We start from the raw sequence: 23,611 nt of genomic DNA, 5'->3' as shown, positions 1-23,611 counted from the left end.
AGCCTGTGTGTGGAGGGAAAAAAGGTGTGTGGCTGATGGGGGTTAATCCTGTGTGTGGAGGGGAAAAGGTGTGTGGCTGATGGGGGTGAAGCCTGTGTGTGGAGTGGGAAAAAGGTGTGTGGCTGATGGGGGTTAAACCTGTGTGTGGAGGGAAAAAAGTGTGTGGCTGATGGGGGTTAATCCTGTGTGTGGAGTGGGGAAAAAGGTGTGTGGCTGATGGGGGCTGATGCTGAGTGTGGAGTAGAAAGGTATGTGGTCTTTCCCAGAGGAAAAAGGGATGCTGCTAATGGACCAAACTCCTCACAGAGCTGTGTGCTGACAGAACTTGGACTGGTTGAAAAAATGAAACCTTTAAGTAGTTGTCCATTTCTTGCTGGTGACAAACCTCCCTAAAACGCTCTGGACCAAAACTTCTTCGTGCTCTGTCTGTAGACAGCACTCTCTGAAAGAAGGAAAATATTTTTAAACGTTACTATTTTCTCTTATCTTTTGCTATGCCTGAAACTTTGACTGTCAGTGGAGTGAGGAATCACAGCTGAAGTGCTTTCAGCTCTCAGATAACAGAACTCCCCAGAGCCTCATCCTGCTCTTGATACCTCTGATATTAATTGTGCCATTGCTCTGTTTGTGTGTTGTTGTTTTTTGTCTCCACAGGCCCTTTCAAGTGAATCATTTGAAAGACTTCCAGTGTTTAATAAGTCAGCCTGGCGACACTACAAGACCACTCCTGAAGCAGATGATTGGAGTAATCCTAGCAGCGAACCAAGGGATGCTTCTAAATACAAAGCTAATCGATAAATTGCCACCTTCTTTTGTCTCTGTTGGAGACGACCTCTGCATTCAGTATAAAGTCTCAGCTTTGTTCCGAAATCCTTTGAAACCACCGTAGCTAAACACTTCCAAACAAAAGATCTAATCAGGGCATTGGAAAATCCTAAAGAACAAAGTGATGATTGGGACTTAAAGGAAGGCACTGAGCACGTTTGGTATGTTGAATCCCGTCTGCTTCACCAGAATATGCTTGGCTGCTTCAGTCGTGCGTTGACAAAAGGGGTTGCACTGTGATTGCACTTCAGAATACAGTCGTGTGACCAAAAAAAAAAGGCTACTGTTTGAAATGGCCAATTTTTATTCCAGTGTGAGGATTGGCATGAGGAAGTGCAGAATGCCTTGAAATGCTGAACAGCCTCTTGCACAGCAATGTGGCAGAAGAGAAAAGTTGGGAGTAGTTAAACATAACGCTTTGGAGAATCCAGTCTTGGCTGCATTTCATGTTGCACAATGGCTCACAAATGTCACCAGAGATCCCTTTTCAGCTCTTCAGACCCTCTGTCTAAGGAGCTTCTAAGTACATAGTTCTAAAAAGCAAACCAGGGTTGTGCAGCTTGAAAGTGAGGCTTTCCCCAGAATTCCCAAATCCATTTGTCAAGTGCATACAAAAAAAAAGAATTGTGGTGTTGTAAGACTTTGGGACTTCCACTTCTTGGGGTGCACCTTAAGGATTTGCTTGACACCCAAACACAGTAATTGATTTCTAGACACAGCAATTGTTTTCTACACATTTTTTCCTTCTTTTGAGGGGAGAACAAAAATAATTAGCTCATTGCTCCATGCAAGAGATTCTCTCAATATAAAGGGCAGGATAATTCAAGGTTATGTTTATTGCCTATAGGTATTTTTTTAGAGGGGAGAGAGGTTGGACTGGGGAGGAAGAGGAATATTGCAAGGCTGGCCAGCAGGTCACACGAAATGAATTTGCCTTAAGAGCATTGGTTGCTTGGAACCTGATTAGTTTAAAACCCTTTGTAAATAGTTTGCAAAGTTATTTATATATTTAGTGTCTGATTATTAGAGTCTGGTAATGATCTGAGTTGTATATAAAGATGTTGTACAACAGCTTTTTTTTGGAGGGGGGAGTGTTATTGGATTAAATACAGGGAACTGGAAACAGGAATGGGAAGGACAAAGCATAGCTGAAAGAACAATCAAAGGAGGGGGGTGGGGGGAGAAAACCAACCCAAACCCCAAACTGTTCTCCTTTTAAACTTAGTAAGGGTTATTCTGACCCGTAGAAACCCATACTTCACCAAATCTTTGCCAAATACTGTTCCTGATGCTACAACTTCCCAGGAAAACTATTGAAATGTTGAGAGTTCTGCTGATAATCCTAACCCTGGGAATAAAGCAGATGAGTTGTGGGCAGCTCTGATGGAGCCTCAGTTCCTCACAGGTATTTTGATATTCTATTTTTTTTTTAAAGCTATTGAAGATTTGGAAATATGGAACTTGTTTACTGAAATTGTGAGGAAGTGTCCCTTTGGTCCTCTCACTCTTTATTTTTGTAAAGAACTTGATCTGTCAGGTAAGCAGGGAAATGCTGAGAAATTCCGGGGTGTTTTTAGGGAAAGAAAAACCTCAGTTTGACTTCATGAGAGTCCTTTGCACTTCCATAGAACATCTCAGCAAAGGTTTAAAGAGTGCTTGGAGCAATAAACTTCACATAGCCCCGTTTCTGAAGAGTCTGAGTCACAGAAAACATCCAGCTGGAAGAGACCTCCAAGATCATCCAGTCCAGCCCTCAACCCAGTTTAGGGTCAATCCTAATCCGTGTCCTTAAGTGCCGGGTCTGCAGGCTGCTTAAACACCTCTAGCACTGCCCTGGGCAGACCATTGCAACGTTTGACAACCCTTGCAGTGAAGAAAGACTTCCTAATATCCAGTCTGAATCTCCCCTGGTGCAGCTTGGAGCCATTTCCTGTCCTGTCCTCTGCTCCTGTCCCTTGCCACCAAGGAGCAGAGACTGCCCCCTCCTTGCCACAGCCTCCTTTCAGGTAGCTGTAGAGAGCAATGAGGTCTCCCCTCAGCTTCCTCTTCTCCACACTGAATGCCCCCAGCTCCCTTAGCCCCTCCTTGTAGCTCAGGTGCTCCAGGCTCTTCTCCAGCCTTGTTGCCCTTCTCTGGACAGGCTCCAGAACCTCAGTGTCCTCCTTGTAGTGAGTGGCCCAGAACTGAACACTTGAGGTATGACCTCAGCAGCACTGAGTCCAGGGGAATGATCACTTCCCTGTCCCTGCTGGCCACAGTGTTTCTGTGACATCCTTAACTTGCAAAAGCCTCAGTGGGTTCAGGAGCTGGTCTGTGACCTCAGGCAGGGCCTGAGGTGCTGTGGGCTTCACTATGCTGTGGGCTTCACTATGCTGTGCAGGCCAAGTCACCTTGAAGTGCCAATGTGTTCTAATGCTCTTCTGGACGCATCTGTGGTGTGCTGCTGTGCTCTTCAGAGCTGAGGACACTAGGACAACTGCTGAGGGCTGTCTGACCAGCTGGCTGGTAAGTGGAGCCTTTGAGTCCCCCTCTGCCAGCAAACAGGAAGAGGGGGCATGGGCCTGGCCTCTTCCTGAATGATCCCAGGCAAGAGGCTCTTCTCATGACACAGTAAGGGTCTGCTGCCTCTGGCCTCCAGAGCAGTGATTTGCCATGTCTGCAAGCACTGCTGCAGAGAAGGCCAATTGCTGCTCAAGCAATGCAGCAGTGCTGCCGCTGGGGTGAGAGTTGTTGCTTGAGGGAAACAGCAGTTGGGAGTCGAATTTAGTCACAGCTGCCCTCACCCCTAGCTTCTTGCTGGCTTTTAAATTCAAGTTGCATGTGTTGTCTGGTAATCATAGAGGAGGGCTTGCTTCAAAGTAGACATTTCTGGTGAAACTCTTATTTTCCCAGTGGCCAGTTTTCTCTGGAACATTGCCTAAAACATTGCAAGGGATTAAGGTGGTTTGTGCAAGTAGCTGAATTTTGCCTTCTGCTAGCAATCATATTTTGAAGGGGTAAATCCTGACCTGGTGCTGCTTCTTGGCTGTCTCTCTATCCATGAAGAGGGAAGGCAGAGTGGTAGGGTACTGAAATTGTTTTCAGTGAGGACGTGAGAACTGTGGAAGCCAGGGAATGAAATTTGGAGACACCTTGAAGGATGTTATGGTCTAGAAGTAGTTCCTCTACTTTATTGACAAAAGCAACTGCCTGGTTTTCAGAGCTGAAGTGCTCTAGTTGCAGACTGCAGTGGTCTGAAGTCCCCTGAATTGACTACTCTTACCAAGAGCCCTCAGCATCTACAAGGCAGGAAGGTGGAGCACAAGAAGTGTGTTTTCTTCCCACTCTCCAAGGTCTGTTTGTGGCCATTACAGTGAAAGTGAGCAAGAAGCAACTTTTCTCCAGCCTTGTCCAGGCAAGCCTGTGCTTCAGTGGTTGGAGGTCTCAGCTATGCCAAAGGTTGTCCACGTGGCCTCATGCCATGCTTCTGGCCTGGGCTAGTAGAGGATTCTCCTGCTTACTGTAGCAGGCATTGGACTAGATAAGCTTTGGAGGTCCCTTCCAACCCAAACCATTCTGTGATTCTCCATAGGGAATGCTTAGGAAAAGCAGCAGGCCTGCAGTTAGAGGAGAGTTTGTCAGTGGATATGCCTGGAAAATGAGGGTGGCTGAGATTTTAAGGTGGTTGAGCTACAGCTGCTGATCTGTTTTCAGTTACTCCCACCTTTTGTTAGAGGCATTTTGGTTAGAGGCTGTCAGAGCTGTTGGTTGTCATTTCTTGAGGCTGCTAATTCTGAACTTGCTGCTGACCTGAAAGTGGATTGAATTTTTTTGGTTGGATTTCAGATGCATGGTCTGCTGCTGCTACTGCCACCCATCTCACTTAGAGAACACATGAGTAGAGAAAGGGGTTGGGTTTTGCTGTCAGAATGCTTCCTTGTCTGTTGTGTTTAGTAACTAAGAAGTGAGCAAGAGATGTTTGCTCCTCAGCTCTTGCTGAGAATTTGCAAGCAGCTTCTATGTCTTAGAACCTTAGAGGTTGGAAGGGACCTCCAGGGATCAGAGTCCAAACCTCCCTGCCAAAGCAGGATTCCCTAGGGCAGGCTGCACAGGAATGCATCCAGGTGGGTTTTGAAGGTGGTCTGAGAAGCCTCTTAGCGTGTGACAAACAGTTTAACTCTTTCTTTTTGGTCCAGGGTACATTTTGTTTGTGGCTTGGATAAAACCTGATTGATGCACTGCTTAGTTTAATATTAATGGCTGCTGAAGTGCCTGCAGATCTTTGTGCTGCCTGCTTTTCTAGGCAGTGTTAGCAAGGGGGCGTTCAGAGTCTGCACCTGATGAGAAGTACTCAGAAGATGCAGAAGTGCTTTTTCACAGCTCAGATGGACTCAATCTTTGCTTGGGTGACCCTGGATAGTACTGAGAGTCTTTGCCTTGGCTGTGCTTTGTGTTACCTCTTGGGCAGTGGTTACAGCAGTCCCTCGATGTGTGCTTGCAGAACAGAGTTAGGACATTAACTGTAGTGTTCTTGGAAAACTCCAGCTGCTTTCTGCCAGTGTAAGCTACACTTGCTGCTCCAGCTGGCTGACATGCTTTGGAGTGTGGAGCTTGCTTTGAAACAGCTGTTCACTTCCTCCAAAAACTGACCATGAGTGATCTTTGAGTGTGGAGCAATCTCCTCTTCACCTCTGCTCAAACCCTACTGTTCAGGGTGAAATCTTGACCTCACTGACATGGAAGACATTTCCTCCCCTTCACTCTGTAAGAAGCACTTCTAGGGCCTTATGTGATAGGGGCTGCCAAGTGGGTTTGAAAGATGATCAGAGGGTTGGAGCACCTCTTCTTTGAGGAAAGCTAAAGGAGTTGTATCTGTTCAGCCTGGGGAAGAAAAGGCTCTGTGGAGATCTTATAGTGGCCTTCCAGGACCTGATGGGGGCCTACAGGAAGGCTGGAGGGAGATGTTTTGTAAGGACATGTGATGGTAGGACCAGGGGCAGTGGTTTAAAACTAGAGCAAAGTAGATTTAGATCAGACATTAGGAAGAAGCTCTTTACTAGGAGAGTGAGGGCTTGCCAAGGGAAGTTGTGGACACCTCATCCCCAGAGCTGTTCTAAGACCAGACTGGATGTGGCTTTGAGCACCTTGGTCCAGTGGAAGGTGTCCCTGCCTGAGGCAGGGGGAGTTGGAACTAGATGATCTTTAAGGTCCCTCCCTTCTGACTCAAACCATTCTGTGATTCCACGATGTAAATGATTTTGTAGGAAGGAGCCTAAATGTTCCTTGTTGGTGTTTCTCTCTTGAAGCTAACCATGTGTCCCTGCCTGCATCCCCAGCTGCCACAGAGATGCTGGGGTTTCAAACAGCTCTTCATCTCTCCTTCCTGACACACTGACCTACCTAACCTGTGCATTAACAGACAGCATTCTGGTTTTGCAGCCCTTAATGTGATGGCACATGGCAGGAAGATGCATTGCTTGAGGTCAGAGGTGAGTTTATTCCCAAATAAGGAACACAGTTAATTTATGTAGCTACTTCAGGACTGAATCTTGCAGATACCTGCTGTGAGAGTAACCTCGCTTCAGTCAAACTGTTCTCAGGATCAGAACTTAGGCTGTTGATGTTAACTTGAACCAAATGAAGGTTTGTTGTAATTGGAGTGGCTTTCTAATGAACAATAAATCAGAAAATGTCAAGCCCATGTGCTTTAATTGCAGTGTTTTGTTGCCTTGAAAGATCTCAGCAGCTGGCCCAAGAGCTTGTTTGTGTCTTTCAGTCTAGAGATTTGTTATGCCCTGTCAGTAGGATTAATGTCTGTGATGATCCTGATGCTGTCAAACTTGTGTTCATTAAAATCTCTGCTTTGAATACTGCAGAGGTGCCAGGTTGCCAGTCCTCTGCAGCTCGTAACCCTCTGTAGCTGGTAGCAGGCAGTGACAGAGGTGTTCCCCCATGCTGTGCCCTCAGCTGCTCAGCAGAGCTTGTCCTCACACAAGGGCCCCTCTGGCTGTTTGATGTTTGCCGCCTCTGAGCTGTTACCACTGTGCTAGACTTGTATGGGGAGTTATGAGGTGAGTTCCTGGTGGGGGTGGAAATAAGGTCAGTTTCTTCCCGAGGTTCACAGAATCTCTGAGTATTAGGGGTTGGAAAGGACCTCCAAAGCTCAGCCACTCCAACCCCCCTGCCAGAGCAGGAGCACCTAGAGCAGGTCACACAGGAACACATCCAGGCAGGTCTTGAGTATCTCCAGAGAAGACACCTTCACAACCCCCCTGGGCAGCCTGTGCCAGGGCTCTGGCACCCTCACATGGGAAAAAATTCCTCCTCATGTTTCCATGGAACTTCCTATGCCTCAGCTTCCACCCATTGCCCCTTGTGCTGGCATTGGGCATCACCCAGCAGAGCCTGGCTCCAGCCTCCTGGCACTCACCTGCACGTTTTATCAACATGAGTGAGGTCACCTCTCTGCTCCAAGCAGCAGAGCCTCAGCTCTTTTCACAGGTACTGAGCCTCACCTTGAAGATCTCCAGGGATCTCTCATCCCTGGAGATCTTGCTGGGCAACTTGTTTCAGTGTTCCACCATGCTTATAGTAAAGAACTTGTCCCTAACATCCAATCTAGCTTGAAACCATTCTTCCTTGTCCTATCACCACAAGCCTTTGTAAGCAGTCCCTCTGCAGCCTTCTTGTAGCCTCTTCAGGCACTGGAAGGCTGCTATGAGGTCTCCCTGGAGCCTTCTCCAGGCTGAACACCCTCAGCTCCCTCAGCCTGTCCCGATAGCAGAGGTGTTCCAAACCCCTGATCATCTTTATGGCCTTCCTCTGGACCTGCTCCATCAGGTTCATGTCCTCCATGTGTTGAGGCTCCAGTGCTGGACACAGTACTCAGGTGAGGTCTCACCAGAGCACAGTGACAGAATCCTGTCTCCCCATCTGCTCTTGGTTTGCTCTCTGTTTTATGCAGGGATTCATTGCTCCTTTCTGAGAACCTTGAGGTAAAAAGTGTTCAGGCCTCTTATCTACACAGTGCTGCTTTTGCAAATAGCCTCTGGCAAGAACTCCAAATTCTTTTTTTCTCGCTTTAGTAAGAGAAATCTCCACCCTGGAGCTATTCAAGGTCAGGCTCAACAAGGCTGTGAGCAGCCTGATCTAGTGGAGGATGTCCCTGCTGACTGCAAGGGGGTTGGACTAGACCTTTGGAGGTCCCTTCCAACCCAAACCACTCTGTGATTATGATTTGGGAGGACCAAGTGCTGAAGGCAGGGATTGAGCTACCTCTTTTGGCAGTGCTGACAATTGCTCTGAGGTCGATGAAGAGTGCAGAGTGAGATTTCCTTTGGTCAGCACCATCAAATGCTGCTTCCAGTGCATCCAAGCTGCTTTCAGGTTTTGATTTCCTGACCTGCAAGCACCAGAAGCTCTTAGAGCAGTTTGGAACCAGAAGCAAATTGTTTCAGTAGTTACAGTAGCTGGGTTATGGTTGGACTCCATGGTCTTGTAATGACAGGATGAGGAGGAATGGGTTTAAACTGGCAGAGGGCAAATTTAAACTGGATGTTAGGAAGAAACTCTTTACAGTGAGGGTGGTGAGACACTGGCACAGGTTGCCCAGAGAGGTCGTGGAGCACAGAATCACCCAATGTGATCAAAGATCACATTGGGTGATTCTGTGCTCCACAACCTCTCTGGAAGTGTTCAGGAGCAGGTTGGATGAGGCCTTGAGCAACCTGTTCTAGTGAGAGATGTCCCTGCCTATGGCAGGGGGTTGGAACTGGATGCTCCTTGAGGTCCCTTCCAACCGAAACCATTCTGTGCTTCTCTAAGCAGGTGAGCAGCTTCTGGGTTCATCTTTTTTCCTGCTGTATAAACCTTCCTGAAGCGAGTTTGCTTGGACTGCTCTGAACTATCTGGTACAAAACAACACCTGAGGCCACTCCCTTGGGTTTCTTTCAGCTTTCCATGAAGTTTTCTATGTGTTCATAATTTATTAAAGAAAATGGAGGGAGAGGGGAGAGAGGAAAAAGTTTCTTAGCAAGCAATTCCAGAGCAGGAAAATGCCTGGAGACTCGCTTGACTCATTAACTCTCTTACTGAGTAATAAACGAGGCTCCAGATGGTCAGAATTTTGCTAGAGCTGAGATAATTTTCTTCCAGCTGAAGAATTTATTTTAAAACTGCCTGCTGCACTTTCTCACTGCTTCCCATTTGCCACCACAGGATGTTCACAGGAGCTGGGTGGGTTAATTAAGTAGCTGAAAACTGCAAAAGCTGTCAGCTTGTACCACATAATATTCCACATCTAGCTGCAGCAGCAAGCAGTATAATGAAGATTTGTGGCTCTAGGACACAGGCTTATGCAGAAGAACAATTGGTAATGAGGGGATCAGTTTCTGGTTGTACAACCCATGCCTTTTTTTTTGGCTGCTAGGCTTTGTTCAGCACTTAGGTTGTTATTTTCAGGGGAAAGGGAAGTCTTGCAGCAGACAGCTTTGAAGTCAAGTTTTTCACTGCTGTGTCTCTTAAAGTAGTAATTGGTGTTGCTGCCAGCCCTCGGTGCTAAAAAGGGTGAAACTGACTCCAGTCACGTTCTGTCTGCTTGCTTGTGTTTTCCTGCAAGCTATGAAGCAAACATTTCACAGAATCACAGGATGTTAGGGGCTGGAAGGGACCTCCAAAGCTCATCCAGTCCAACCCCCTGCTAAAACAGGAGCACCTAGAGTAGGTCACACAGGAAGGTGTGCAGAGGAGACTCCACAGCCTCTCTGGGCAGGCTGTTCCAGGGCTCTGGCACCCTCACAGTAGAAAAGCTTTTCCTGCTGTTCATGTGGAACCTCCTCTGCTCCAGCTTGCACACATTGTCTCTTGTCCTGTCATTGGACATCCCTGAGCAGAGCCTGGCTCTGTCCTCCTGACACTGCCCTGCACATCTTTATCAACATGAGTGAGGTCACCTCTCAGGCTCCTCTGCTCTCCAAGCTCAATAGCCCCAACTCCCTCAGACTGTCCTCAGCAGGGAAATGCTCCACTCCCTGCAGCATCTGTGGCTCTGTGCTGGTCTGGGTGATGGCTGCTGTTGCCCCTGGGTTTAGGTCAATCCTGTGTGCACAGTGGTCCCTTCCCGGAGTGCTGGCAGCAGTGCAGGTTCGTGGATGTGTGCAACTGGCACCTAGGTTTTTGGCAGTGAGGTGGTTGGCAGGCATTAATCAGACATGGTCCCTCTCCACAGGGCTGGGGAGGCAGCTCAGTGGCAGAAGAGAAGCAGGATTGCTGCCGAGCTGACTTCCCTGCTCCTGGAAGCATACAGGGGAATCTCATTTGGCTCCTAAGGGATGCGAGACATGGCTCAAAGCAGTCCCAGAACACCTTCTGTCACGGGGAAGCATTTTGGGGTGGCTGCTGTGCCTTTAAACAGTTCTTCTGCTGTAGGACACTGAAGTTGGCTCATTCTGGAATTCAAACATCTGAGCTGGGAAGTCCTTAACTCCCCATCTGTTGGTTCAGCTTCTCTCTGCCTGGGGCAGGATTGCTCAGTAAATGAGCAATCTCTTTTCTACAGCTGCTGTAGTAAGAACTTTGTTCTTAAGGGAAGGACAAGAGGAAAAGAGGGAAGCAGGAGACATTCAGGCATCAGACTAACGTAGCTGGAGGAAGTCAAGGCCAAAAGGCAGTGTCAGGATTCATCTCTCTGGCTCATGTTTGCCACATGAGTCTGGCACAGCTGTGCACCATCCTGGCACACACAGGGTCATCACAGCTGGGGCTGGTTTTCAGAAGCTGAGCCAAAGTGTCTGCCTCTTTCCTCCATCCACAATGAAGGATTAGGAGTGGCTCCTGCTTACACTGGGCTGGGGGGCAGAGGCTAAGGGAGGTCTTGGGCTTCTGGCATCTCATGCTGTGGCCTTGCTGGCGGAGGCAGCATTTCCCCACCTTTGCCTTGCAGCCAGAAAAATGTGGGTGAAAGCAGAGAGATGTGATCCTGTCAGCAGAGAGCAGCAGTGGTGACCCAAGCAACAGGATTTGGGGCAGGTTGAAGTTGATGTAGTGGCTTTGGTGGGGGTGTCAAGCACCTGGGGTACAAAGGATAGGGATAATAAGCGCCGTGTACAAAGGAGGGGGATAATTACCAGCGCTGTGCTCTCAGTGGGGCTTAAGATGAGGGCTGTGTGTGCCCAGAGGTGCTGTAAAATGAAGGTAGGAGGCAGCACTCGCTGTTGTACGCTGTTTATTTTTCAGGTGGAGCTTGGCTGATAAAGTAGGACTGAATTAAAGCAACACTCATGAAAAATAAAACCCAAACCATGACTCAGAAGTGCAAAATTGCCTTCCATGAGGTTCTGGTTTGCTGGAGACAGCACATGGATATTGGTGTCTGTACCAGCAGGGCAAAGGCTTCAGCTTATTGGTATCCTACGTGTGAATGGCCGCCTGGTACAGTCTATGGCTTTGTTGCTGGGCAGCCACCTGTGACTGAGAAACGGCTTCTGTTCAGAAGAGGTGACTGGTGAGGCTTGTTCCAGTTCCTATTTACAAGTCATGGTGCTGTCTTCCACTCAAACCACTTGCGAAGGGGCTGCTGAACAGTTAAGTGCTATGAAATCAAAGCAAAGAAACCAAACCCCCCCCAAGGGTTAAGAAGAACAAAAACTTGCTCACCTCTGCCGCGTTTGAACTTGGCTCATCGTATAAACAGCACCAGCAGAGAGCAGACAGTTCCTGTGCTGGGGGAGTGGTTTGTGATGGGAAGACTTCAGACTTGCTAAGGTTCAGGAAAACTGAAGGAGTGCATCCCAGGTATCAAATTACAGTAACAGGTTGCCTAAGGCTGAGAAAAGGTCTTGATTGCATCGTCCCATCAGGCGCACAGCTGGTGGCAGCTGAACTGGCTGTGGCTGTCCCTCTGAGCTTCCCAGTGAGAGCCGTAGGTTACCTCATTCCCTGCTCCTCTCTTTGCAGCTCAGTGGGGAAGGACCTGGCTCGACTCCAGGAGACAAAGCAAGCGACAAGATGTCGCAGGCTCACTCTGGGGGCGTGTGTAAAGCGTTCCTAAAGAACCATTAATTGCCCAGTAGTGGGTGAGGGATGAAAGCTGTAGGGAGTGAACAGTGTGAGGCTAATTTGGTGCCTGGTACAGAGGTCTGTAACTGACCTGCCTGGAAAGTTACCTGGAGAAGAAGAACGGAAAGGTACTCCCCTCTTCGGTCACTCAACGAGGCAAGCCTGGAGGCCTAGGGGGAACTGCTGCCAGCAGATACTTGCAGCCCAGCACTCAAAGGGATGTTCCTTTACAGTCGTTTGGGTTTTTCCCCTCGTTATTCTGAGAAGCACTGGGAGCCCTCCCTCTCCTAACTGCCTTTGCAGGAAGCTAGCGCCGTGCTGCCTAGTGCTGCACCCCGCAGCCTGGCCTGATGAGTGTGCAGCTGTGGGCAGCGGTGGCACAGTGCCCATTTTGCTGCTGTGCCACAGGCCCAGGCTCTCGGTGGGACAGGGAGGCAGTGGCACCTCCCTGACCTGACACCAAGCCACTGCTGGGCTGGCGAGCTTCGATGTGCCCATGTGCTGAGGAGGCTGTGCCAGGCAAAACTACATCACTGCTTTGCAGCCCTAACGCGGTGCTAGCGGCTTAGCGCCTCCTGCAGCCGCGGGGCGTGGGGGTCTCCCCGTGCTCAGAAATCCTGCAGCCACCACCTCACCGAGGGCCGGCTGTGGGGCCGAGGGGTTGGAGCTGGACACCAGGCAGGTCTGACTTTGCCAAGCTGGAAGCAGATCTAGTCAGTGCATGGAGGGGAGGGGAAAGCTACCTTTTCTGTGGCTCTCCTTCAGGCTCTACAGGTGTCGTGAGCACAAAGACAATCCCCAAGCCTAGCTCTGTTTTAAAGGTTTCCCTTGTTCTTCCCACCTTTTCTTCCAAGAGTGGCCTCGGAACTCCCGTGGGAGGGGTTCCTCTTCAAGCCCTGTTGATGAGCAATTCGTTTTGAAGTAGCTGAGTAGCAGCTGAGGACAGCAGCACTGCGGTGCTCGTTGTTTAGCGACACGTAGCTGTAAGCAGCAGGGCTTTCTAGGAGGTGCCAAGGCCTTGAGGTTCCACCTGTGTCTTCCATAATTCACCAGTAAAAATCATGGGTGTCTTCAAACTGGTTCCTACACCACCACATTCCAGCTGGGGCTGACTCTTCTTTTACTTCCTTGCCTCCGCAGTGCAAAGCCAGGGAGCGACAAGAAGCGATCAGGTAGCTGCTCAGGCACTAGGAACACAGAGGGCGATTTGGTAAAGCAAACACAGCCCAGCTCTACCTACACCCCACACAGAGGCTTGGTCAGCAAGCAGCATTCAGTAGCTTGAATATGTTAAATGGATTTCCACCAACTTGGCTGGAGAGCTCTCCCATTTTGCTGGCACGGTTTGAGGTCTGGGACAGGCTTTGTTCAAAAAGTGAGGAAAAAGGTCTCCTGTTTCCTGTCTCTGGCTGCATTTGCTGCAGCAGTGCCATTGCTTCATGTGCCAGAAGAGCTCAAGGTTAGTAGTGTCCAGTACAACTGCATCTTCTCCATCCATGGCCTGCAGCCACCACATGCCTGTGTGCTGGCTCTGGCTGCCAGCCTCACGGGTTGCAGAGTTCTCTGCTGGCCTGGCTGCAGCAGCTGCAAGGGCAGTGACGCACGGACAGGAGCCTGCAGAGAGAGGAGTCCTTCTGTCGGTCCACAGGAGCATGTCTGGCAAGCACTGCTGGCCCGGCCTGACCTCCAGGCACCACGAGGGAGTGGGGATAGGATAAGCTCTTCCTGAGATCTGCCTTGCTGTGCTCCAGTTTTTCAGCATCTTCTCCCAGAGCACGTTTCCTGCTGTCAGAGATACCCTCAGCTGCTCCTCGTGCTTCTCCCCATCCAGTGGTTGAGTTCATAGCTTGTTCTTCTGTCTCATGGCTAAAACAAATAGAGCTTTTCTCTTACTTCTCATCCTCGTCTCCCTCGCTCATGCTGCTGAGGGAGGCGGAGGCAGCTTTGGGAGAAGAAGGAGGGGAGGCTTTACTGAAGAGCCAGGGTGGGGACGGAGAGCGGGACGGCGAGCGGCCTCGCGTCGGGCTGCTGCTGGGGCTCTGCCGCGGAGAGAAGGCCTGCAGCATCCTGCCGCTGCGCTCCTGGAACATCTGCTTCTGCGAAAGCAAAGGGAGGAGAGGTAAGGCACGGAGGGGAAGGGCAGCCTGTGGGCAGGCGGAGGTGCTGTGCCTGCTCACCTGGGAGACAAGTGAGCCTCCCTCTCTGGAGGCATTGCAAACCTGCCTGGATGCCTTCCTGTCTGACCTGCTCTAGGTGCTCCTGCTCTGGCAGGGGGGTTGGACTGGATCACCTTTGGAGGTCCCCTCCAACCCCTAACATTCTGTGACTCCGCTCTGAAGCGTGGCCAGCTCGGTCTAGGCAGCCTTTGCCTCTCCTGCTGTGCTTGTCATAACCTGCTTTTTACATGATGAGCTTTTAGCTCAGACACTGTCTGCATAGTCCTAAGCCAGCCAGGGGGAGCTCCCTTTGGGCAGGGTCTCCATGTGTTGGTCAAACTGTGTCTCAAAAAGCTCTTCATATTCCTTGTTCTCAGGATCTTTTCCTTTCAGCACACTGGGATAAAAAACACCCATCTCCTACCGAGTTTCCTGGCTCATCTAGACTTCTTTCCTCTTTCCCTTGTGAAAGAAGGAAGTCCCAGTGCCTGTCAAATACCACTTCCCCAACTACCCGGAGCAGGCACCACCTAGACCCTTAAAGTGGGGGTGTCAGGATTTAAGTGTCTTTGAAAAGAGAAACACATGCAGGCTCAGCCTTCTGCTTTGGGCTTTATTGTCATCTTTCAGTTGCAAAGCTGAGTGGAGGCCTGCTAGAGCTGGTGGGGTGGAAGAGAGCTTTCCAGTCAAGTGAGCTGCTAGATGTCAGCACCTGGGTGGCTGCTGGGCTGGGTGACAGAAGGTGTGGCGCATGCTGCGTGGCGGCTGCAGGCTTCACATGGAGAATGGCAGAGGTGAGAGCCCTGCAGCTCCTCCTGGGCATGGAGGCTCAGGGATGCAGGCTCAGGCTCGGCTGCAGCACTGGCAGTGGGTTCGCTGTCGATGCTGGGCTGGAATGCAAGAGTCAGCCCAGACAGGTAAGGTTCTACTGGGGTCCAGGAGCTCAATACTTGTGCAGAATGGAGTCAGAATATGCCTGCTTGAGCAGCTGCAATCCCCAGACTTTTTCAGCTTGAGGTTTGTGTTTTGTTCCTCCCCCCTACTCCCTGCAGTGACTCTGCTATGGGCTTACCTTCCTCCCAGCCAAGAAGCATGTGGCTGCCCATCTTGCTCTTCCTCCCCTTCTCTGAAACTCAGTATTCCCTGCCAGTGCAGAGCCAGATGCTAGGTTTTCCCATCAGGCTGCTGGTGTTTGCTAATTCTGGAGGTTAACCACAGGGCACAAATACCAAACTTGGCTGTTCCTCTCTGAGCTCTCCCTTACTTCATTTATATCTTTATCACATGAAGTTAGTTTTAGAGTCTGGACGTCACTGTGATGCAGAATGACAGAGCAGTTCCTGCCTGGAGCCAGGCTTAGCAAGGCTCTCACTGCATAAGGATCCATAGCGTGGAACCTACCCCTCCACTGCTGCTAGGCCCAAAATAGCCAGGACTGCCTAAAAGCTGAAGAGTTAGCAGATGGTGGTTGCTCCTGGTAAGTGGTGCCAGGAAGCATTTGGATGGAGGAAGGTTTCTGCTGTTAACAGCTTTGAGAATGTCAGCAGGGCTGGTAAAGCCCTGAAGCCTGTTGAAATTCAGTGGCAGGAGAGGAAGAAATCTCTTTAGGTCAAAGAAAGTGAGGGTTTGTTGGCCTGACTTAGTCTGTTTCATCCTCTCGCTGAAGGTAACTGCCAACAGAGGAAAGCTGTTGGATAGCTTAGGAAGAAGTTCTTCACAGAGAGAGTGATTGGCATTGGAATGGGCTGCCCAGGGAGGTGGTGGAGGCACCGTCCCTGGGGGTCTTCAAGAAAAGCCTGGATGAGGCACTTAGTGCCATGGTCTGGTTGACTGGATAGGGCTGGGTGATAGGTTGGACTGGATGATCTTGGAGGTCTCTTCCAACCTGGTTGATTCTGTGATTCTATGATTCTATAGGAAATATCCTTTTCCCTGACTGCCTCCTGCTCCTGGTGCCTTACCAGCTCAGTAACACTGCAGTGCTGGGGGAGATCCAAGTGTCCCAGCTGGGCTGGTATCTCACATGAGTATCTCGAGGGGGCAATTGACTATACCTTGGGCCACATAAGCCAGAGATGGAAAGGAGAATCCTGCCTTCCTGCTGAGGCCCTCAGCTAGGCTTAGGAAACCTGTTCCCTCCCTCAGCTGGTGTGCTCACACCTTCAGCAGGGGAAGTGGGACTGAGGGAGCTGGGGCTCTTTAGCTTGGAGAAGAGGAGCTGAGAGGTGACCTCCTCAATGTTTATGTACAGGGTGAGTGCTGGGGGAAATGGAGCCAGGCTCTGCTGGGTGATGCCTGATGCCAGGACAAGGGGCAAGGGGTGGAAGCCGAGGCATAGGAAGTTTCATTTAGACACGAGAGGGAAATTTTTCCTTGTCAGGTTGACAGAACACTGGAACAGGCTGCCATGGAGGGTTGTGGAGTCTCCCTCTCTGGAGATATTCAAAACCTGCCTGGATGTGTTCCTGTGTGACTTGCTCTAGGTGTTCCTGCTCTAGCAGGGGGGTTGGACCGGATAAGCTTTCGAGGTCCCTTCCAGCCCCTGACATTGTGTGATCCTGAAGTTCCTGACCAGCCCACATTGCCTCCTGCCGCCTTTAACCTCCCTGCTGCTGGCCAAACCTCCGCAGGAGGAGGAGGAGGTGGTGTAATTCACCTGCCTCCAGAGAGACTCCTCCCCTTCAACTGTGCTCTAGCAGGCTCACTAAGTCAGGTCCATTGCGGGCAAAGTCTTCCTAAGAGGGGTGCTGCTCAGGCTCCTGGGTGCTGAAGAAGCAGAACATTGCTCGTTAATGTCTTCCTCGACATACCAGAGGATAAGACAAGGTTGGGTGCACTCTGCACCTCTACCAGTGGTGGAAAAATGATTTCAAAGTCTTGGTTCAAGCAAGTTCAGGTACTCTCAACCAGATCAGGGAAAGATGCTTTGCCTTTGGCACACTTGCTACCAGACAGAAAAACTTTGCCTATGTCTGAATTTTCCTGCCTGGAATGTCCATGTTCCTCTGCTTACCAAAGAAGTGCAAGCTGGGCTTGACAGACAGCTGCTGATTCCTGCTGGGTTCAGGCTGTGGGGAAACAGTGTGGCATGAACAGTGTCCCTGGGCTGTAGTTGTAACCTGTAGGATTTATCTGAGCCCCTGCTGATGTCTGAGGTGATGCAGCCATTTCCCAGTGCAACCAATTCAATCAATTCAATCTCAGTTCAAGAGAGATGTTGAGATGCTGGAACACATCCAGAGAAGAGCACCAAAACTGGTGAGAGGCCTGGAACACAAACCCTATGAGGAGAGGCTGAGGGAGCTGGGGGTGTGCAGCCTGCAGAAAAGGAGGTTTAGGGATGATCTCAGGTAGTCTACAACTACCTGAAGGGAGGCTGTAGCCAGCTGGGGTTGGGCTCTTCTCCAGGCAAGCAGCAACAGAACAAGGGGACACAGACTCAAGTTGTGCCAGGGCAGGTCTAGGCTGGATGTTAGGAGGAAGTTTTTGTCAGAGAGAGTGATTGGCATTGGAATGGGCTGCCCAGGGAGGTGGTGGAGTGGCTGTGCCTGGAGGTGTTCAAGCAAAGCCTGGATGAGGCACTTAGTGCTGTGGTCTGGTTGATTGGATAGGGCTGGGTGACAGCTTGGCCTGGATGAGCTTGTAGGTCTCTTCCAGCCCAGTTGATTCCATGAACCATCCTTGACTCCCTCTGTGCACAGAATAGAGGGAAGTTGGTCTGAAGGGACACTTGTGAGGGAGATTGGCAAGGAAAGCCTGCCTGTGAACCTTGCTTTCTCTCTGCTGCCTGCTTGCACGTGTCTGAGAGGAGGTGAAATGAACGTCACTGCCTTCTGCTTCCATGGAGCAGCATCTCTGCCATCGGGACCTCCACGCTGGGCTGTTTGGGGCTTCTCTCTCACGCCAGAACAGACATTTCCTGCCACATTAATTGTTGTTTCTGGGCCCTCTGTGACTCTCCCACATAGAGGATTGCACAGGTGGGCAAAACTGCCTATGAATTACAGACATCTTGACATTAGAAAACTGACATTTGGACCTTTTTCACAAATGGGCTTGGTTTTGTGTGTGTGTGGGTTATGTGGCCCTTACTTTTAGAAACTTGATGCTGGCATAAAGCATAATACAGTAATTATTTGTGGACTAATAACAGCATATTAATGGCCTGCAAATCGCTGATTTAGGAATGCAGCATGCCCAGAATGATTCCTTTACTGTTAATGTCAACATTAAAAGCAGCATCTACCTAACAGTGAGGAGGGAAATTAATGCTAATAACAATTTTGACACTAATAACAAGTTATCAGTATTTTTAAAGCCTTTCCTGCTGCCAAGGCTCCAACTGAGTTTTAAAAAGCCACAACCACCTCTCAGCTTGCTGTCACCGATGCTTTTCCTACAACACTAGGAGGAAATTTCACTCCTCTTGTTGTTAGCAAAGGTCTCTGTGGCTGGGACACTAACTCAGGAAACAGGAGGCCACCTTCCCTTCCCCTTCTCTTTGTAGAGCAGCTTTTCTCTCACCAAAGCTAGTTAAAGGTTTGATCAGCAAAGGGCTTTTTTAAAGTGCCATTGGTATGCAGTGTCAAGAGGGAAAAGCCAGGGAATGGGATCAAGGCTTTACAATTCATAGACTCAAACAGGTTGGAAGAGACCTCCAAGATCATCCAGTCCAACCTAGCACCCAGCCCTAGCCAGTCAACCAGACCATGGCACTAAGTGCCTCAGCCAGGCTTGGCTTCAACACCTCCAGGGACAGTGACTCCACCACCTCCCTGGGCAGCCCATTCCAATGCCAATCACTCTCTCTGCCAACAACTTTCTCCTAATATCCAGCCTGGACCTGCCCTGGCACAACTTGAGACTGTGTCCCCTTGTTCTGTTGCTGGTTGTCTGGGAGAAGAGCCCAACCCCAGCTGGCTACAGCCTCCCTTCAGGTAGTTGTAGACAGCAATGAGCTCTGCCCTGAGCCTCCTCTTCTGCAGGCTGCACACCCCAGCTCCCTCAGCCTCTCCTCACAGGGCTGTGCTCCAGGCCCCTCCCCAGCTTCATCACCCTTTTCTGGACACGTTACAGTATCTCAACATCTCTCTTGAATTGAGGAGCCCAGTAGTGCAAGAAAACAAAGCTGATTAAGGTCTGCTAGGCTATCTGAACTGAAAGATGGGAGGCAGGACTGTTTGGAGGGTGCTCTGAAGTGGGGGGATATACTGAGGTGAGCTTTGAAAGTGCTTCAGCTCCACCTGAGCTTTCCCAGCAGTCAGTAGGATGAGCCTGACCACTGGGCACAGAAGATCGTTTCTTGGGACTTTAAGTCAGTAGTTTAGAGCCAGAAAACTGTCATCTTCTGCAGAACAGAGCATGAAGGGAACTACTGAAAAACTTCTCCACGGTCCTCATTTCCCTCACCACTCCTCCAGTGTGCCATTCCTCCCTGCTGCCTGTGCTGCTGGGGACAACCCAGGCACTAGCCTGGTGTGCTGCTGCGACTGCTGGTGTGTACTGTCACCTCCAGCACTGCACCTTCACCACAGACAGGCTGGTGAGGGGGCTCGAGCACAGCCCTGTGAGGAGCAGCTGAGGGAGCTGGGGGTGTTCAGCTTGGAGAAGGCTCAGGGGGAATCTTATTGCTCTCTATAACTACCTGAAAGGAGGTTGTAGCCAGGTGGGGTTGGTCTCTTCTCCCAGGCACCCAGTGACAGAATGACACAGCCTCAAAGTGTGCCAGGGCAGATTTAGGCTGGATGTTAGGAAGCTCTTCACAGCAAGAGTGATTGGCATTGGAATGGGCTGCCCAGGGAGGTGGTGGAGTCACCATCCCTGGAGGTGTTTCAAAGCAAGCTGGATGAGGCACTTGGTGCCATGGTTTAGTTAATTAGAGGGTATTAGGTGATATGTTGGACTTGATTATCTCAGAGGTCTTTTCCAGTCTGGTTAATTCTGTGATTCTGTGACATAAATTACTCCAAAGAATCAACAGCTGGAAGTGGGAAATCCTCTGGCAGCAGTGCTGGCTGTGATATGGGATCCAGCAAGCAGGTCTGCTGTTACCCTGCTGTTCTGGCTTTCAAAACCAAGTCTGCACCAACAGAATCTGCTCTCACTCTGTGTTAGAGAGGAGAAAGAAAAACCACTCAGGCTTCCTGGGATAGCAGAATACCTACCCACGCTCCATCGGGTCCAAACAGCTCTAAAAAGTTGCCAATGAATTCCCTGGACTTCTCTTCCCATTTCTGAATGAGGTCATGGCTCTTCTCTTCCACCTTGTAAACAAATTCTTTTGATTTTTCTTCCACATTCTTGACTTTTTCTTTCATTTTGTCCACCTGGTTCTGAAAGCGATATTTCTTCTCCTGTTTGGAGAGAAAAAGTGTGGACAGAGAGTTCAGATTTAAGGACTTGGAAATCATAGAATCAGAATCAAGCAGGTTGGAAGAGACCTCCAAGATCATCCAGTCCAACCTAGCACCCAGCCCTATCCAGTCATCTAGACTGTGGCACTAAGTGCCTCATGCAGGCTTTGCTTGAACACCTCCAGGTATGGCGACTCCACCACTTCCCTGGGCAGCTCATTCCAATGGCAAATCAAGGTGAGGCTCAACAGGGCTCTGGGCATCCTGCTCTAGCTGAGGATGTCCCTGCATGCTGCAGAGGGGCTTGCAGTAGATGACCTTTGGAGGTTCCTTCCAACTCAGACCATTCTATGATTGATAGGCACAAATAAAACAACCCTCAGCTTTTAAATCAAGTTCTTCCTAGCTATTTTTAAAGCAGCAGGAGGGAGGAAGATCTCTTTTCTCAACCTTTCCTCCACACTAGGGGTTGAAGGAGAGGGTTTTGGAGGAGCAGCTGCAGGTGGTGTACTCACGTTGATGAAGCTGACGTTCAGCTGCTTGGCGGTGTAGCCTCGCTGGAGGTTGCGCCGGGCGTAGACGTCGTAGTCCCGCACGATCCTTGTGATGATATCGGATGTGGAGATGCCTTCGGTTCTCTGAGTTGGTACAAACATTCCTGAGCAAAGTGGGAACAGAGAGCCTGCTGAGACAGCACATCAGGACCAGGGGGCGCAGCAGGAAGCTGAGAATGTCCACGAAACGCCTGGCCGGAGGTAAGAGCCTTGCAATTCTGCCTCTTGCGTTCCTGCCTCCTTCCTGCTGTTCCCGGGAGCGCTTGGGCAAGGTCCTAGGTTGCTGTACCCTTCCTTTCCCCCAGGTCTTCAGAAAGGCTGAAACTTGTCCTCTTCCCAGTGTCGGCTGTGATGTGGAAGAGTTTAGACCGGCAGGGGCTCCCCAAGCCAGGAATGCTCAATCTCCTGGTTTGGGCAATTCACCGAGTGCAGCACTTAATGTCCTGTGAAGGAGCAAGGCTGGGGGAGGGGGTGGGGTAAGCTCTCACTGCTGCCACTGAAAGGCCATTTACTGCCTTCCTGTGTATTGTCACTCTCCTCTCTACTCCATCTTTGCTCTGCTGAGAAAAACAGAGCAGTCTCTGGCCTTGACCAAACCCAGAAACTTCAGTAAAAAAATGTGTTCCAGTAACTGGGAAACACCCTGGAGATGCCAGAAGCTTGTAACAGGAAGACTGAAGCATGATAATAGTGTGAACAACTATGGATATGATGTAGGGACTACACCTGGCTGAGTCAGTGTCATACCCACTCTCCCTGCTCCAACAGATTACTACTGGCACTTACATACAACATCAAGGTGCTGATGAGGGGGTAAGAGAGGAAATGATTTTGCAAAAGAATAGTGCTTTGTCTTAAAAGGTTGCTGTAGCTAATGGGAAATCAATGCTCAGGCATTTCTGTCTCTAGATGACACCAAGCTGGGTGGCTCTGTTGGTCTGCTGTCATAAGGAAGTTTTACAGTGGGATCTGGACAGGTTAGACTGAAACTGTAAGGCTCAACAAGGCTGAGTGCCAAGTCCTGCACCTGGGTCACAACAACCCCATGATGAGCTACAGGCTTGAGGATGTGTGGTTAGAAAGCTGTGGCTTGGAGAGGGACCTGGGAGTATTGGTTGATAATTAGCTGAACATGAGCCAGCAGTGCTCATGCCAACAAAGCCAAGGGCATCCTGGCTTGGGTTAGAAACACTGTGGGCAGCAGGGACAGGAGGGGATCATCCCTCTGTGCTCAGCACTGCTGAGCCCACACCTTAAGTGTTGTGTTCAGTTCTGGGCCCCTCGCTACAGGAAGGACAATGAGGGACTGAAGCCTGTCCAGAGAAGGGCCTGAAGCACCTTGGCTACAAGGAGGAGCTGGGGGAGTTGAGGGTGTTCAGTGTGGAGAAGAGAAGGCTGAGGAGAGATCTCATTGCTCTCTGCAGCTACCCGAAGGGAGGTTGGAGAGAGGAGCAGGCAGCCTCTGCTCCTTGGTGGAGAGACAGGAGCAGAGGAAATGGTTCCAGGCTGCACCAGGGTTGTCAAACATTGGAATGGTCTGCCCAGAGCTGCAGTCTCCATCCCTGGGGGTGTTCAAGCAGCCTGTGGACCTGGCACTTAGGGCCACGGTTTAGTGCTGACCCTTCAGTGCTGGGTTGAAGGTTGGACTGGATGAGCTTGGAGGTCTCTTCCAACCAGATACATCCTGTGATTTCCCAGGGTTAAAAAAAGATCTGGAGCAGAACTCAAGAAGCTTAGCAGCCTCTTGGGACTAAAGGCTATGTGGTATTTCTCTTTTCTGGTCTCTAATTAATACTCTGCTAAAAGATTGCTTTAATCAAGAAGAGAGAGGTTTCCCTGGTCGTGCTTTTCAGGCTTACAGCAGTCAGTCAGGAAACTATTTTTGGAAGCAGTGAAACCCACTTTGAGCCAGAAGTCTTTAGAGATAGGAGCTGCAAGAACACATGAAGAAAATCCAAACCTCACTCTTGCTAAGCCAGAAGTGGAATTGTTTGCAGGCAGATGCATAAGGCCACATAGGAGAAGATCACCTTTAGTCATACATTAATTTTTGTATGCTTCATGGACTGGACTGATTCATGTTTTCCAAACTGACTGTCACAGATGTGCAGAGGTTTAGTCAGCACACCATGACCTCAGCTCACCATTGTCTCTGTGCCCTCCCACCCACTGAAGGCAGTGGGGAAATGGGAACATGGAGGAATCTACATGAGGAACTCCACAGATCCCATTTGCTTCTCTGCTCCCCAACAACCTGATGTGGGAAAACAGAATCATAGAATCAGTCAGGGTTGGAAGGGACCACAAGAATCAGCCAGTTCCAGCTCTCCTGCCATGGACAGGGTGACACCCTACCCTAGAGCAGGCTGCCCACAGCCTCATCCAGCCTGGCCTTAAACACCTCCAGGGATGGGGCCTCAACCCCCTCCCTGGGCAACCCATTCCAAGCTCTCACCACTCTCATGCTCAGCAACTTCCTCTTCATGGCCAGGCTGAACCTACCCATCTCCAGCTTTGTGCCATTCCCCCCAGTCCTGGCACTACCTGGTAGCCTAAAAAGTCCCTCCCCAGCCTTTTTGTAGGCCCCCTTCAGATACTGGCAGGCCACAAGAAGGTCACCTGGGAGCCTCCTCTGCTCCAGACCGAACAGCCCCAACTCTTTCAGTCCGTCCTATAGCAGAGCTGCTGC

General features: G+C 50.1%; 2 protein-coding genes across 3 annotated transcripts in view; one reads left to right on the top strand and one right to left on the bottom strand.

The window, feature by feature from the left end:
- Positions 1-6,505, top strand: part of PDK3 (pyruvate dehydrogenase kinase 3) — a 66,577-nt gene extending 60,072 nt beyond the window's left edge. The window contains exon 11 of the mRNA XM_064151985.1: positions 655-6,505. Coding sequence (XP_064008055.1) covers positions 655-798 — 144 coding nt within the window. The 3' untranslated portion in view covers positions 799-6,505. The remainder of the gene's footprint in view (positions 1-654) is intronic.
- A 4,504-nt stretch (positions 6,506-11,009) lies between these two features.
- Positions 11,010-23,611, bottom strand: part of PCYT1B (phosphate cytidylyltransferase 1B, choline) — a 45,667-nt gene continuing 33,065 nt past the window's right edge. For both annotated transcript variants that reach the window (XM_064151988.1, XM_064151987.1), the window contains exons 6-8: positions 20,884-21,026; positions 20,180-20,368; positions 11,010-13,955 (exon numbers count right to left, since the gene is read on the bottom strand). In XM_064151988.1, coding sequence (XP_064008058.1) covers positions 13,749-13,955; positions 20,180-20,368; positions 20,884-21,026 — 539 coding nt within the window. In that variant the 3' untranslated portion in view covers positions 11,010-13,748. The remainder of the gene's footprint in view (positions 13,956-20,179; positions 20,369-20,883; positions 21,027-23,611) is intronic.

The sequence above is a fragment of the Pogoniulus pusillus genome, chromosome 12, assembly GCF_015220805.1.
Source record: "Pogoniulus pusillus isolate bPogPus1 chromosome 12, bPogPus1.pri, whole genome shotgun sequence".
In the NCBI taxonomy this organism is placed as follows: domain Eukaryota; kingdom Metazoa; phylum Chordata; class Aves; order Piciformes; family Lybiidae; genus Pogoniulus; species Pogoniulus pusillus.
This window is presented reverse-complemented; position numbering and strand designations above follow the sequence as displayed.